At 44.7% G+C, this 14885-nt stretch overlaps 1 protein-coding gene and 1 long non-coding RNA gene across 4 annotated transcripts; one reads left to right on the top strand and one right to left on the bottom strand.

Moving 5' to 3' along the window:
* Positions 1-4526: 4526 nt before the first annotated feature.
* LOC136326746 (uncharacterized) lies at positions 4527-5966 on the bottom strand. The gene is made up of 2 exons (XR_010729511.1): positions 5834-5966; positions 4527-5078 (listed from the first exon to the last, which is right to left on the bottom strand). It is a non-coding gene; the product is annotated as an uncharacterized lncRNA (long non-coding RNA).
* On the top strand, positions 5665-14181 carry TLCD3A (TLC domain containing 3A). 3 transcript variants are annotated; one of them, XM_066263115.1, is made up of 5 exons: positions 5665-6003; positions 6444-6527; positions 10668-10872; positions 11999-12094; positions 12544-14181. In XM_066263115.1, exons 1-5 carry the CDS (start codon positions 5882-5884, stop codon positions 12811-12813), a joined length of 777 nt encoding a protein of 258 aa, XP_066119212.1. In that variant the 5' UTR covers positions 5665-5881; the 3' UTR covers positions 12814-14181. The 3 variants fall into 3 exon arrangements, with proteins under 3 accessions (XP_066119212.1, XP_066119214.1, XP_066119213.1); XM_066263117.1 differs by lacking the exons at positions 10668-10872; positions 12544-14181 and having other exon boundaries at positions 5869-6003; positions 11999-12088; XM_066263116.1 differs by lacking the exons at positions 11999-12094; positions 12544-14181 and having other exon boundaries at positions 5869-6003; positions 6444-6544; positions 10668-10796.
* Positions 14182-14885: the final 704 nt, after the last annotated feature.

A 14885-nucleotide genomic window follows, 5' to 3' on the forward strand; every position in this document is an offset into this window, starting at 1 on the left:
GCATATGGCTGACACAGGGCATCAGATCCAAATCGTGCAGTCCTAAAAATAGTTAAGGGGCTGTTTATATACTCTTGCTCACACAGGGGCAGGGGAGAGCATGACACCATGGTATGAGCTGGCAACATTTGTTTAGGGGATACACAGAAACATTAAGATTTTCAAGGTAACACAAAGATGTTTACAAATCTTTCAGGGTTCATCTTCCCTCACTAGCCTAGACGTAGTTTACCCTCAAGATTCCAGGAAGGGGAAGGAACTACAATCAATACAAGGTGGTATGTAAATTCTGCCTCCTATTGAAAGAAAAGAAGTTTCTAGGTTAACCTTTATTTTAGATTTAAAACAGAATGACCCATTGTTCTTGCAAGCCAGAAACTTCTACATTCTTCTCCCTCCCCTCCCTAAAGGAGGGACAGGACAGGAAAGCCTGATAGAAAAGCCTGACCTTTCCTCCCAGAATATCAATTTTCAGCTTTTTGGTACCTTACAACACAATATGGAAATATTTTAAATAAGTTTTATTATTTTTTGTCATGTATATTATTTAATATTTTTCATTAATTTTTTTTCATTAATATTTTTAAACTCTTATATGTGTACTGTTGGGCAGATAAAATATATTATACTCACTTTGTTAAAGATGGTGCTGCCCATGTAGAAGCCCATCACCCAGGTGATATTAATGTGTGTTGGGGGCGGGCTGTGGGCAGGCAGGATCCTTGTAGCCTAGGGCTTGGTTTTAGGACTAAGCCTTTCCCACCCTTTTTGATGTGGGGTGGTACAATCCCATCATGCCTCAGGTAAATGACTTTGTATTAGAGACTTCCCTATTTTGTATATTGGATTAAAGGTTTTGATTTCTGCACTATAAAGTGAGGCAGACTGGGAGCTTGCTCTCTCTGGGTTCCTGAGATTAGCATTAGAGGAGAGAGCAGAGAAAGGCCACATGGAGGAGACTAGAAGCAGCCAAGACGGCAGAGTGTTGAAGAAGCCAGTTTGTGCAGAGAGAAGGAGATGGGGAACAGAGGTGAATAAGGCTGGTAAGCTAGAAACCTTTGATTCTAGGAAAATTTAGTGCTTTGTGAGCACTAAATGAGTGGGTTTTGGAGCCCAGTGTGTGTTTTTACTTGCCCGCCAGGTGCAAGCTAGGATTAAAGCTAATGGCTCACCACTTCTTGGCTCCACTGTTTCATTACCGACTGTCTGAATCCAATGCGAAACCTGCCTGGCCAGGTGGCTGTGCCTATTGGCTTTACATGTACCTCTTTTATTGTTCCTATTTAAGTATTAAATGCATAAAATAATAAACTACCTTTCGGTATACCCTTTTTTATACTTAAAATGGCCATTAGGGCCGAGAACTGGTTGTCAGATTATTTGAATCCCACCACTGCCCTTTTCCTCTCGTTCACTGTGAATTACAATCTCTGGATCTGGATCTGTCTCTCTGTTTTCCTGTCTAATGGTGTATCTTGTCCTTTTTGTCCCTCTTAACTGTATCTCAGTCTCCTCTAATGGACCTTCCTCCTGTACTGGAGCTTTCTCTCCAAGTCTCTTCCCATCACTTCATTTCTTCTTTTGTCCTCCTTCCTGCTGCCTCTACTTCAGATGTCCTCAGTGCAAAAATGAAGTGCAGATCTAAACAAAATAATTATTTCAGGATACAATTTCATTTTCCCTGTTATGATTTTTAAGGAGATGAGTGGATGGAGACCTCTAAGTTCTCTTTCTGTTCTGGAACTCGATATACTGTTTCATGTATGAATCTCAACTGTTTTTCCTAAGTAATATAGAATCATTTTTCTGGATAATATTCTTCATCAAAGGTAGCAGCCCACACATAACTTAGGTCAATGACATTTACTTGAATTTTCAACATAAATATGGTATTTTCAGTTTAAGATTGGAAAACCAGGGAGCAGACATGGGGTGAGTCCTGCATCCTGTCCTCTAATGGTTTCCAGATTGGGGCCTAAAGTAATGAGAGGGATGTAGAGGGTACCAAAAAGCAGGCTCATATACCTCCGTAGCAGAAGGACCCACTGAGAAATCCCACCACAGTCCTCCAAAACTGGAAGCTTTACAAATTCCTGTGTAAGGGATGAGACTGATTTGGTAAATGAGTCTTAACATATCTTAGTAATCCAAACTTTACTCTTGAAACCTACACAAGCAGCAGAATAATAAACTCCTTAAGTCCTAGCCCTACAGCATGAAGTAGCTGAAATCACCCTGGGACATGAATGAGGAAACCCAGGTTCTAACTTGAGACTGGCCACTTTATAGGGTGGCAGGTCAGTCTACCATTCTGTGCCTAAGTTTCTTCATCTATAAAGTGAAAATAATATGTTCACCTACCTCACTGAGTAATTTTGAGAGCCAAGTGAGATAATATATGTAAAAATGCTTTGAAAAATTATAAAGGTATATATAGATATAAAATGGTATTTAATGACAGCAGCATCAGAACCCATAAGGTCCACCTCAAATATTTATATTTGTGAGTAAATAATTAGGAACAGTGGTTTTTAATCAGAAACTACTTTGTGAAACAGAATTATTCTTTCCTTATAGTTTGAAGGCAGTTTAATCATTAATCACATTAAAACCTTGAAGACAGAAAGTACTGAATTCAAATCCCAACTCTGCTACCAGCAGTGTGACTTTGGGCAATATTTTAATTACTCTGGGTCATACACACAGTGAGGATACTAGATTTTTCGTGAGGACCCAATGAAATAATGCATTCAAAATGTTTGATAGAGTGCCTGGCATGTAGTAAATACTCAGTAAACATTAGCTTTAAAAAGTATCAAACATTTCTTGAGTGCTTGTGATGTGCCAGGCCTACGCTGGGAAACGAAATGAAAAGACATGGTCCTGTTTCAAAGAGCTAACAGTTTGGTGGGGAAACATACATACAAATTAAAAACAACATGCTCACTACTCAAATGGAAAGCCAGGTTAGGAAATGAATTTATAAATCTGCCTGGAGAGACAGGTAAATAGAAACCTCCCTAGAGGAGGAAGCATTTGACTGAAGACTTGACTGGGGAGTGGAAGGCTTGGTGCTTCTCATTTGGCTTTATCTTTCCCCTCAGGTGTTTGAAGTCAAGACTCATGTTTATATACTTGTTAGCTTTCTGGTGATTCAACCTAAACATTCTGGTGACTTCATGTGGTGTGGTGTCAGAAGCTCATTTTACATGTAAAACATCTGTTTTGTTTTCATTTCATAGACAGCTTTAGAGCTGTACAAACACCTTTTTTTTTTTTTTTTTTTTTTTTTTTTTTTTTTTTTTTTTTTTTAGCAAGAGACAGAGACAGGCAGGGACAAGACAGGAAGGGAGAGGGATGAGAAGCATCAACTTGTTATTGCACTCCTTAGTTCATTGCTTTCTCATACATGCCTTGACTAGGGGGTGGGGTGGTGGAAGAGAGCACAGACTTTGGGCTTTAAGCCAGTGACCTTTCGCCTGACCAGGCAGTGGCGCAGTGGATAGAGCGTCGGACTGGGATGCAGAGGACCCAGGTTCAAGACCCCGAGGTCGCCAGCTTGAGCGTGGGTTCATCTGGTTTGAGCAAAAGCTCACCAGCTTGGACCCAAGGTCACTGGCTTGAGCAAGGGGTTACTTGGTCAAGGCACATATGAGAAAGTAATCAATGAACAACTAAGGTCTCGCAACAAAAAACTGATGATTGATGCTTCTCATCTCTCTCTGTCCCTGCCTATCCCTCTCTCTGACTCTGTCCCTGTAAAAAAAAAAAAAAAAAAGCCAGTTACTTTTGAGCTCATGTTTATGATCCCACGCTCAAGCTGGTGACCTCAGGGTTTCAAACCTGGGTCCTCTGAATCCTAGGCTAATGCTCTATCCACTGTGCCACTGCCTGGTCAGGTGGTACAAACACTTTCTTGCATAGGTTATAGATTTGTTCCCCCACGTGAAAGTGTTAGGATCCTTGGTACATGTTGGTGATCCCATTAAAGAGAGAAGGCAGGAAGGACTTATAACCACCTGTCTCTGGAAAAGCTGGAGTGATGGGAATAACTGGGTAAGGAATAAAACATGGAAAGCACAAGGATTTATTCAGCTCCTAGAGAGAATGGAAAGTTGACAGATAGCTGTCCTTTGTCCACATGCAAATGTGAAAATACAGAAAGCTTTATATTGGCCAGATACCTTGCTACCAAACAAGTTTCTTTCTTATTTCACCACATATGTTAGCGTATGTGGTGTTAGCAGTTTGGGAGTTAGAGATGTTGCGTTGAGTAGAAGAGATTTCACACTTGTCTTCAGGCTTTCTGCTTCCTAAATCCTGGTTAAATCCCTCATCTGAACAACATATAGGGAGATGTTAAATGCTGTGTTGTTTCTACACCAGTAACTGCCATGTTAGAGAAATTTAATTGACATAGAATAGAAATCATTTGTTACTTTATAAAAGTCATATACTCTTATGAATCTAAAGTTGGAAGAGCCTTAAAGAGCTTATGATTCAGCCTCTTCCTTTCAAAATGAAGAAACTATGTCCCAGAAAAGCTGAGCAGGATTGTTCCAGGCCGAGTCCTCTTATGGGGCTTTTGTCAGCATTTTGCATGAGGGTGATTTGAAGAGACTCATAGTACTTTTCAATTGCAGTAGACATAAGTGAATTGTATTTCTCCCCATATTAGCTGAAAAGATACAGACCAAGGCAAAGCAAAGCTTTGGTAAGTCCCAAGAGGAAGAGCAGCCAGTAATACTGAAGTTATTGTATTAGCCCCTGTGATTGGTGCTTAGTGGAAGTGAATGGATTCCAATCCACTCAAATTTAGGGCACCTGGCCCGGAACTTTTAAGTAAGAGCCGTTGTCAACAACATCAAAACAGCCACCAAGACTGGGTAGTACCTTGATCCAAAGCCAAAAGACAGTAGGGCAGTACCACAGAAAGTCTGCAGACATGATATTCCACCTCGATGTGTACATTGAAAGAGGAACTGCTGCATTCTGTGGCCAGAATGTAATGTTTGTTGGAGCGATCCCCTCTGGAGAAACTGCAGCAGTTGGCAGGACGTGGAAAAGCCATCTTTAGCCTGCAGGAAGAACATTTCCTTCAAACAACTATTTGGAAGCAAGAGTGCATGGCAGTTGATAAGCCAAGCCACAGATAGGCAGATAGCCACAAGCTCACCCACCCTTTCCTTCCTTCCCCCAGAGGGATGCCCACTGCACCGCTGGCACGGAGCAATGCCCCGGCCTGGAGGACTCATCCCACCCTCATGGTAGAGGGTCTCCACGGACTGCATTTTCCTACCTGTTTCTCGGGGGCCCTCCTTCCCCCCTCCCATCCGGCCCCTTTTCCCACGGAGCTGGGAAGGAGAGAAGGGCTGTGGCAGGTGCGAGCACTTCGTCTGTCCGGCTGGTCCCGGAGGGAAAGGGTAGCGTCCGCGGCGGCGCAGCAGAAGCCCCCGACTCTCGGCCCTCCCCACGACCACCTCGGCCGGGAGCCCGGTTCGTCCGAGGCGCGGCGTCGGCGCACTAGGAACCCACTAGGCCGCGCGCGCCGCGGCCCCCGCTCGGGCTGCAGCTCGCTCCCGCGGTCCGCTCGCTCGCGGGAGCCCGGGGACGCCCGGGGCCCAGGGGCGGTGGCGGCGAGACCCCGCCCCGGCCCGCCAGCTCGCGCCTATCGCGGCCGCCGGCCTGGTCACGCGGAGAGTGTCGGTGCGGGCTCCAGGCCAGCGCTCCGCGGCTGCCGGAGTCGCGGCGGGCCGGCGGGGCGGGGTGGAGGCTGGAAGGTAGAAATAGGGGCGGGCGGGCCGCGGCAGTCTCGCAGCCGAGCAGAGCAGACCTGAGCCACGCCGAGGGCGCCGAGCGAGGCCCCAAGCCCTGAGCACCCATGCTGCTGACGCTGGCCTCGGGCTCACTCTTCTTCCCGGGGCTCTTCGCGCTCTGCACCTGGGGGCTGCGCCGCGCGCGGCCCGAATGGACCGAATACGATTGCGTGATGATCAGCACCAGGTACGCGGCGAGGCCGGCGCCGTGCGCCCCACCCGGCCGCGCGCGGGCTGCCCAGACCCGCCCGTGCCCGCCTCTGCGTCCAGTGAGGGAGAAAAGGGGGGGCCGACAGGAAGCGAGGGGGCTGCCTCCCTAGCTCCTTGCTCCTCTTCGCAGCCCTGGCCAGGGCTCTGGGAAGACCCTCTGCGTCCCGTCCCGGAGGGAGAGGGAAGCAGGGTGGAGGGCTGCCCACGCTGTTCAGAATGGGGAGGGAAGCCTGCAACACATCTGCCAGTTCCTTCGGGGGTCGGGAGTGTGGAGGCGGCTCTACCATTTTCCTCCAGGCGCTGGCAGCCTAGGGGAAAGTCAGGTTGAGGAGGTTTGGCTTTATGCTGTTCACAGGACTGGATTGAACGCGCTCCCCACCGACCAACCCCCCTTTTTTCTTTTCTGCCGCACATTAGGCTGGTTTCTTCAGCGCAGGCTGTGTTGGCCACCGGATCGGGGATCGTCATCATCTGCTACTGTAGAAACGTGATCACCGACAGGTAACATCCAAAGCCAGGTGAAAGAAGTAAAATATCATCGCTGAGCTTTTTCGAAGTTTGCACATATAGCAGTACAGGCTGTTGGATAGCCGATTAATGGGAAAACTTGGGCACCATAATTAGTTCCCTCTTCCTTTCCTTACCTCTTTCTGCATGGCCACCATAGAAGAAAGCAAACCAAAGAAATATATACAAGAGATTGACAGCGTCTAAGCCTGATATAAGGTGGCAAGTGAGAGGACAGCGTGGTCCATTGATCCAAGTTCTTTATCTGAGAGATACTTCTGAAAATTATTCAGAAGTGAGAGTGTGGCTTTTGGTGTTCTACTCTGGAGCATTGATTGCCAAGATATTTGCAGTGTGGTTAGCAGATCCTTACAAATGCTGCTCTTTCCTTTCCTTTGGATTTGCTGAAGGCGGTGAAGAGGTTTCGGGTGTTTTCAGAAAACTGATTTGTATGTGTGTTAGAGTTCAGTCCAGCTGCAGGTCAGGAAATGTGTATCCAGTGAAACAAATCATAAAGTCTACTTTGTATAGTATGTATAGTATTTATACCTGGCCAATGGTGATGTTTTGAAGCCATTTTTCCTAGAACCACTCTCACTTTCAGTTAAGTTGAAAAGTGATAGTCAATGTACAGGGAGACTGATCCTGATTCTTTTCTCGTGTTGATACTGCAGAGTGTCCCTCTTTTCCCCTGTTGAGACTGCAGTGGGAGAAGAGCCAGAGCCGGGTATCTGTCTCACTGGCCTGCAGACTTAGTATCTGGATCTTACTTGGGATTAATGCTGCCATCATGATTTTTACGCTTTTCATGGTGATGAATTGTAGATGCTGAGAGGAGACAGGCCAGATGACTGATTGCATGTCTAACACATTTGCTTGGCTGGGTTTGATTTTTATTTATTTATTTAAAAATTTTTTCTATTGATTTGAGAGAAAGGAAGTAGGGGGTGGGGAGAGAAAAAAAGCATCAACTCATTTTCCTACTTAGTTCCATTTAGTTGTGTACTCATTGGTTGCTTCTCATATGTGCCCTGACCTGGGATCGAACCCATGACCTTGGTGCTCTGGGAGGATGTTCCATTAACTGAGCCACCTGGCCAGGGCCGTCCATTTTTATTTTATTTTTATTTTTATTCAGTGGGAGAAAGGGAGGCAGAGAGACTCCTGCATGCAGCCAGACCAGGATGCACTTGGCAAGCCCACTGGGAGTGATGCTCTGCCCATCTGGGGCATTGTTCTGTTGCTCAGCAACCAAACTCTTCTTAGCACCCGAGTTGAGGCCACAAAGCCATCCTCAGCACCCTGAGACAACTCACTCCAAGCCATGCCTGTAGGAGGAGAGGGGGAGAAAGAGAGAAGCAAGAGGGGGAGGGGTAGAGAAGCAGATGGGCGCTTCTCCTGTGTGCCCTGACCCGGAATCAGACCTGGGACATCCACATGCCAGGCTGACACTCTACCACTGTGCCACCGGCCAGGGCCCCATTTTTAATTTAATTGAGCATTTTGTTATCATGAGGCAAGCTCCCTCACTGCCCTCACCCAGCTTGTCAGATCAAACTTGAAACCAGCCTCTTTTGCAAAGATTAAGACACTATCTTGAGCTGACATGAGGGCAAGCAGCAGGCAAGCACTACACATTTCAGAAAAGATATTTGTGCACAATTAACTTTCAGTTCTGTAGCACCACTGTTGTGTTTTCCCCATAGAAGCAGTGTGTTTTAGTGGCTTGAGCATGGTAAGAAACCTGAATTCGGTTTTCGGGATCCTCCTTTTGTGTATCTTTATGCCTTTAGATTCTCTGCTCATATAATGGAGACAGACATGTTTCTGTGCCCCCTACTTTCATGGATGCACAAGGATGCTCTAACGGCCCCTAGATCATCTGAGGGGAAAAGGCCTTTGGGGCTCATATCCTGTATACCCAAATATCTTTTTTTTTTAAATTTATTTATTAAATTTAATGCAGTGACATTGATAAATCAGGGTACATATGTTGAGAGAAAACATCTCTAGATTATTTTGACATTTGATTGTGCTGTATACCCCTCCCCCACAAATATCTTTTTCTATTATATGCATTTTCTTTTTTTTTTTTTTTTACAGAGATGAGAAACATCAATTATTAGTTTCTCACTGCGCATTGCAACACCTTAGTTGTTCATTGATTGCTTTCTCATATGTGCCTTGACCGCGGACCTTCAGCAGACCGAGTAACCCCTTGCTTGAGCCAGCGACCTTGGGCTCAAGCTGGTGAGCTTTTTGCTCAAACCAGACGAGCTTGTGCTCAAGCTGGTGACCTCGGGGTCTCGAACCTGGGTCTTTTGCATCCCAGTCCGACGCTCTATCCACTGCGCCACTGCCTGGTCAGGCTATACATTTTCATTTTATGCCTTCATGTAGACTCTCTATAGGTAGGGGTATCTATAAATCCCCCCAATTTATATGCAGAATGTGGTATGGGGCCAAGGATTTCATCAGATTCTTAAAGATGTCTAGATCTCCAAAAGGCTAAGAGTCACAGCTCTAGGCAGTTTTCCCAACTTAAGCACTTATATTTGGATAGTACTTTTTACATTTAAAAATATTTTAAGACTTTTAAAAATAATTCTTTACAATAACTTTGTAAGGGGAGTAAGACAGTGATTATTATCTTCATTTTATAAAGAAAGCTAAACTTAGTCTGGTGGTAGTTAGATTACAATCTAGATCTCTTGCTGATAAAACTTGAGAGAATTCTACCTACCAAGCAGCCACAATTTCAGATTTTATTGAATTGATACTGTGTGGAAAATACTAAAACCCTAGACTCCACTCAAGGAGAGAGGCCAGTTGTTTCAGCTCAGCTTTTAATAACTCGTTACAATTATTTAACTTGGAATTGCTTTACAAAAGCACTGGAGACCATAGATGGGCAGTAGAATAAATATTGTATCTTTTTGCCTAAATGAAATTAGGCAAATTAATTAATTTACCTGAGTGTATATTTTCCATCCCTCTTTGTTTGCATATTTCATTGTTTATTCATTATTGAGTGATGCTGTGTTAAGTGTAGCATCATTCAGGAATGGAAACTCAAATGTCACCCTATAGAGTATATTCTCAATGTTGCATTTTGTGGACTGGCTCCTTAGGAAATCACCTGAGACAAGGTTACAAATACAGATTTGACAGCTGTAAGTATCTTGGGGGGGGGTGTAACTTTAACAAGCACTGCAGGTGATGCTGATGTTCAGATAGTTTGAGAACCATAAAACTAAATTGTCTCTTCTACCTAACACAAGGGGCTGAATAAAAATTTGCTGATTTAGCGAATCTATTCCTTCCCAAAATAGGACACGATTTCAATTTAGATGTTTTTTTTTCCCACAACAGTTTTCTGTAGAATTATGATTTATCATTTGGGAACAAAATTGTGTAAGTTATAGACTTTTCTTCTAATCTGCTCCAGGACAATGGTAAACTATCATTTTGACTCAGCAAATATTGATTCAATCCCTTTGAAGAAATAAATGGGAACACTGTCTTTTGTCCCAGCTTCTCTTTTGGTATCTGACTGCTGTAAGGTAGTCCTTGAGCTCTGGGCTCCTTTCCAGACATATTTGTCTTAATGAGTGGAATTGGGATTAGCCATAGAATTGTAAAGAAAATGGCCAGGGTTGCTTGCCAGGAACTCCCGAGAGCGGGGTTACAAGCAGATGCAAAGAGGAAACTCCCAACTGTTGAGCAATGAGTGGAGTTAAACTGGAAATATTGGATTGGGATTTGGGACACCTTCCAAACCAGTTTCTTGGTGGGGCGGTTGAATGACTGGTAGAGAGATATCTATATCAAAGTCAGCTTATATCACAAAATGCCAGAAAACTCATTACAAATGAGTAGTTAAATCAGGCAAATAGTGCCAGCTGGTCACATAAACACATGGCGTTTCTGCTAGTGACACCAATTTCCCCTGTAATTTAGAGAAAGTTGTTCACTCTGTCAACTTCAGTATCTTCACTGTAAAGTATTTGGAGTAAAAACATCTGATTAACACAAAGCTAAAGGAAATGTGTTTGACAAGAGATTGGCTTTGAGCCTGCCTTCATAATTGATATCTACAATTATTTCATGGACTACGCATATGCTTTCTTTCAGGCACTGGCTTTCCCGAGAATATGTATGGTTTTTGATCCCATATATGGTCTATGACACTTACGCCATGTACATCTGTGAATGGTACCGAACCAGCGAACAGAACCGCAAACACACCCTCACCATTTTCCGAAACTTCCTAAGTAAAAACCGCCTCATGATCACGCACCACGTGGTCATTCTGTTGGTCCTTGTGCCAGTTGCACAGGTATGGCCCCCCAGGATACAGCCACCAGGAGCCTTGGTCCCTCATTTCCCCCTTTGATCTGGGTATCCTGACCCACACTTAGGAGTCAGGGTTGCCCCTCTTTTTCTTCATTTTCCTACCTCACCCGCTCAGGCCAGCTGCTTCCACAGTTAAATCCCCCAGGCAGATCATATAGAAGTGTTCATGATCCTCCTTACTGGCATCACCCAGCCTTTTGTGATTCCCTAGCCTTTGCAAAAGGTTCTGACTGTAGTTCATAAAATATAAAATATAACATAATTTTTAAAAATGAAATTTAAAACAAATTTAAATCAGTCAACTGGTTATTTGCTCTTACAGTGAAAGACAGACCTGGATGCATTATTTTGATGTCACAAAGGCAGTATCTCAAAGCAAATAGCCTCATAATTTCTCCCGAGATCCATTGTCCCCATAAAAACTTTACCCAACAAGGAAGAGATGGGAATGCAGAGAGGAAAAGTAGTAATTTCTGAGTGCCTGCCAGGTGACGGGCACTTGGTTTAAAAGCTCATCGCTTTCTGATAATAACTAGAAATTATTAGAAATAGATAGACATAGCACTAGAAATTGTTAGCCCTATCTAATCATAGATGAAGAAATTGGGGCTCTGAAGAGTTTGCCTAGCTCACTTGGTGGTGCTCAATGCCAGAGCTGCTATTCTACTATGCTATCCTGCTTTGACAAGGTGAAAGGAGAGGTAGAGTGCATTACATTCTTTAAGAAGTCTCCCTAACATCTAGTACAGGGTTTGGCACATATTTTGTTTAACTGACCTGGCTAAGTGCCCTTGGCATGACTAAGTTAGATACCCAAAAGTAGGCTGCAGAGTTCCTTCCAGCTGACACTGAAATTCAGAGAAAGCCTGGTGTGTGATGCAATTAGCCAATCAGAAGTTGCCTCTGGATCCCAGTGATGCAACCATCCAAGTGCCATTGCCCTGAAAGCAGCAAAGTGTTGAATGGGCCTACACTTGCCCATTTAGCATTTCCCTTTCCCTTCCTGGTTTCTCACGGTTACCCTTTTCAACAGCCCTAGCTGGAATTTTCCTTCCGGTGGTTCGTTCACCTCCATGTCTAATTCCCCCTTTTCCTCTTCTAATCTGCAGAGACTTAGGGGAGAGCTGGGGGACTTCTTTGTTGGCTGCATCTTCACTGCAGAACTGAGCACTCCATTTGTGTCGCTGGGCAGGATTCTGATTCAGGCATGTATGAATGAAATGGCAGAAACAGCGCCGGGGCGGGCACAGCCTCTGCCCTTCCTTGGCAGATTGTGGGGTTTGGAGATATCCCTTAGTGTTAGGAATAGCGGGATAGGAGACCCTGGAGGTCAATTGGTCTTCCCAACCAGTGGGGACAAAATTGTATGTTTGATTCAAATTTGATACAGTCCTTCATGTACTTTTTTCCTGGCCACAGATTTTCTCTCATCCACTGTTCCTGTGTCCTGTCAGCTAGGTGGCTTATGTCAAATTCAGTATCACTACTGGGAAACCTACAAGGCTCTATGCATAAATAAATATGGCAGTGCTCAATCAACTTTTCCAAGGGTCAGGAAGTGAGACACTGGGCCTTTACTGTGGGACCTGGGCTAGTCATTCCCTGAAGGCCCAGCCTCTCAGTGACTGCATTCTCCTTCCCTCCTCTTTTGCAGCTAAAGCAACAGCACACCATTCTGTACAAGGTGAATGGAATCCTCACGATGACCACCTTCTTTTGCTGTCGGATCCTTCTTTTCCCCTTCATGTACTGGTCCTATAGCCGACAGCAGAAACTAAACATACTTCAAGTGCCATTCAGGATCCCTTTCTTCTGCAATGTGGCCAATGCCGCCCTCATTGCTCCCCAGATCTACTGGTTCTCTCTGCTGTGCAAGAAGGCAGCCCGGCTCTTTGACGCTCCCCCAGCCGAGAAGGATGGATAACTGCTCCCAGGAGTCAGGCAGTGGGGGTGCCTTCTCACACTAGCTGCCTCTTCCACTCAGTGTTCCATGGACCAAACTGTGCCCTGTGTGGCCTCCTCAGCCTTTTGGGTATTGATAAGCAGATGGGTTTGAGTTTTTCTAAAGAATATTCATATTACCTCCCTCGTCTAACCTGCCCCTTTTGCAGAAGCACTTTTATCTTAGTAGTGTCTATTGGATGCAAGGCCAAGGATTCTTCCTTGGGTCTTATCTCAAGGGCTCTGGGAGGTAGAAGCATGGAGTGTGGAGACAAATGGACCAGGATGATAAGTGTCTGGGCACCCAGCTGGCCCTACATATTGATAGCTACCCACCTTCCCACACACTCAGGGCAATATCTACACATACTGGGCCAGCAGAAGCAAGTGATGACTTGGTTCTTGAAATAATTTCTTACGATGTTGGCCTGGGAAAATCATTGTGGGTAGATAGCTTTTTATCGTTTACTAGGTAATCCATTAGTCTTTTGCCTCATCCTTTCATCCATGTGCCAATATTGAATTCTCCTGTCTACTGGCTTCCACTCAGAAGTCTCACTAACAGGGGCGGGGGACCAGAGGCAGGTGTGGGAACCTGAAGCACATGAGGAAGAGGGAGGCTGACAGGTCAGCATCTTTCCAGGATGACTTTTTAAGACCAGGGTCAAACTTGTGAGTTTATTGTAAACAGCCACAAACACTATTCCCTTTTTAGCATGTCCTTTCAAACTGTTCTCCCCATATCCACACACACAAGACACTTGTGTTAACTATAGGGGTAAAGTGAAAAAATGTATACCGAGCTATTTACTGGGTAACCTCACTGACACTGCCCTTTACACGTGAAGTAAAGATGGACCTCTATATTCCAAACCATGAGAAGTCGCATCTAGACCGCCACCTGATAAGCTAGACCTTGTGGTCCAAACCCTATTCCAAGATGAGCTAGGACAGTGTACCCATTTAGCTGCAGAAGGCTGGAGGGCAAGAGTGCGAGTCCCGGCCAGCATTCGTCCTGTGGACTGACTCCACTCCCATCTGCAAATGGGAGTTTCTGGTGCCAACACTAATCATTCCTTATCCACTAGGATGGGTTTTAGAAACTGCTACCGTAACTTTTTTTTTCAAGTGGTAGTGAAAAACTAGATTTTTAAAAGTGCCTTTTAATTCATTGTTGTCCATGAACTTTTTAAAAGTATTGAATATGTAACAGCGGCTCAAATTTTGATTGTCTTTAATGGTGCCATTTTAAAAATTGCAAAATGCTCTAATTTTTTTTACTGTTTTGTTCAGTCAGTGTATCTTATATAAATCACCCCTGTGGTGATTAAATTGCACTAATATTTCCCAACTTATTCTCACTTGTGAAATATATCAATACCAACTTCCTACAAGACCCATCGGTGACTTGAGTTGGCTGGCCGCTGTGTGCAGAGTTGTCTCTGGTCTGTGTTCCTACCCAGTTAACCGGGAGAGGTGGGGTGTGGAGGGGAGGGGGATGCGTTAATGCTCTCAGCCTCCAGGAGGGCCTACCCATACCTTACTCTAACATTTTACTGTGATTCATGGTTCCAATACACTGCAGGGTCCTGGAGTTCAAGCCAGGGGTCTTGTAACTTTAGGCCTTTTTTCTCTTCCTAGGTGAATCCCAATTCTAGGCTACAGAGCCAGCCTACTTTAAGTAGAGGAGAGAACCTGAATAACACCTCATTTTGAGTGTTAACTATAGGGGTAAAGTGGAAAAGTGTACACCGAGCTAGGTACTGGGTAACCTCACTCTCTGACACTGCCCTTTACACGTGAAGTGGAGATGGACTTCTACATTCCAAACTGCAAGAAGTGGCATCTAGACCGCCACCTGATAAGCCAGAGCTTGTGGCCCAAAGATCTGTATATGAAGGAAATGATGGGTATATCCTTTTCCCTTCCTTGCCTCCCAAATCAAACACCTCACCAACCAGTCCTCATAGTTCTAGAATATGCCCCGGACACCTTAAATTTGCATTTTTATGCTTCTGCAGATACTATTCCCTGCTCCTATTCTTTTTTTTTCTC

The sequence above is a fragment of the Saccopteryx bilineata genome, chromosome 2, assembly GCF_036850765.1.
Source record: "Saccopteryx bilineata isolate mSacBil1 chromosome 2, mSacBil1_pri_phased_curated, whole genome shotgun sequence".
Taxonomy (NCBI): Eukaryota; Metazoa; Chordata; class Mammalia; order Chiroptera; family Emballonuridae; genus Saccopteryx; species Saccopteryx bilineata.

Excerpts from the sequence above, each read along its gene's own strand:
- TLCD3A (XM_066263115.1), top strand. The coding sequence starts at position 5,882 with ATGCTGCTGACGCTGGCCTCGGGCTCACTCTTCTTCCCGGGGCTCTTC. Across the intron at positions 10,873-11,998 it reads TCCTTGTGCCAGTTGCACAG|AGACTTAGGGGAGAGCTGGG; the intron begins GTATGGCCCCCC and ends TCTAATCTGCAG. Across the intron at positions 12,095-12,543 it reads TGGGCAGGATTCTGATTCAG|CTAAAGCAACAGCACACCAT; the intron begins GCATGTATGAAT and ends CCTCTTTTGCAG.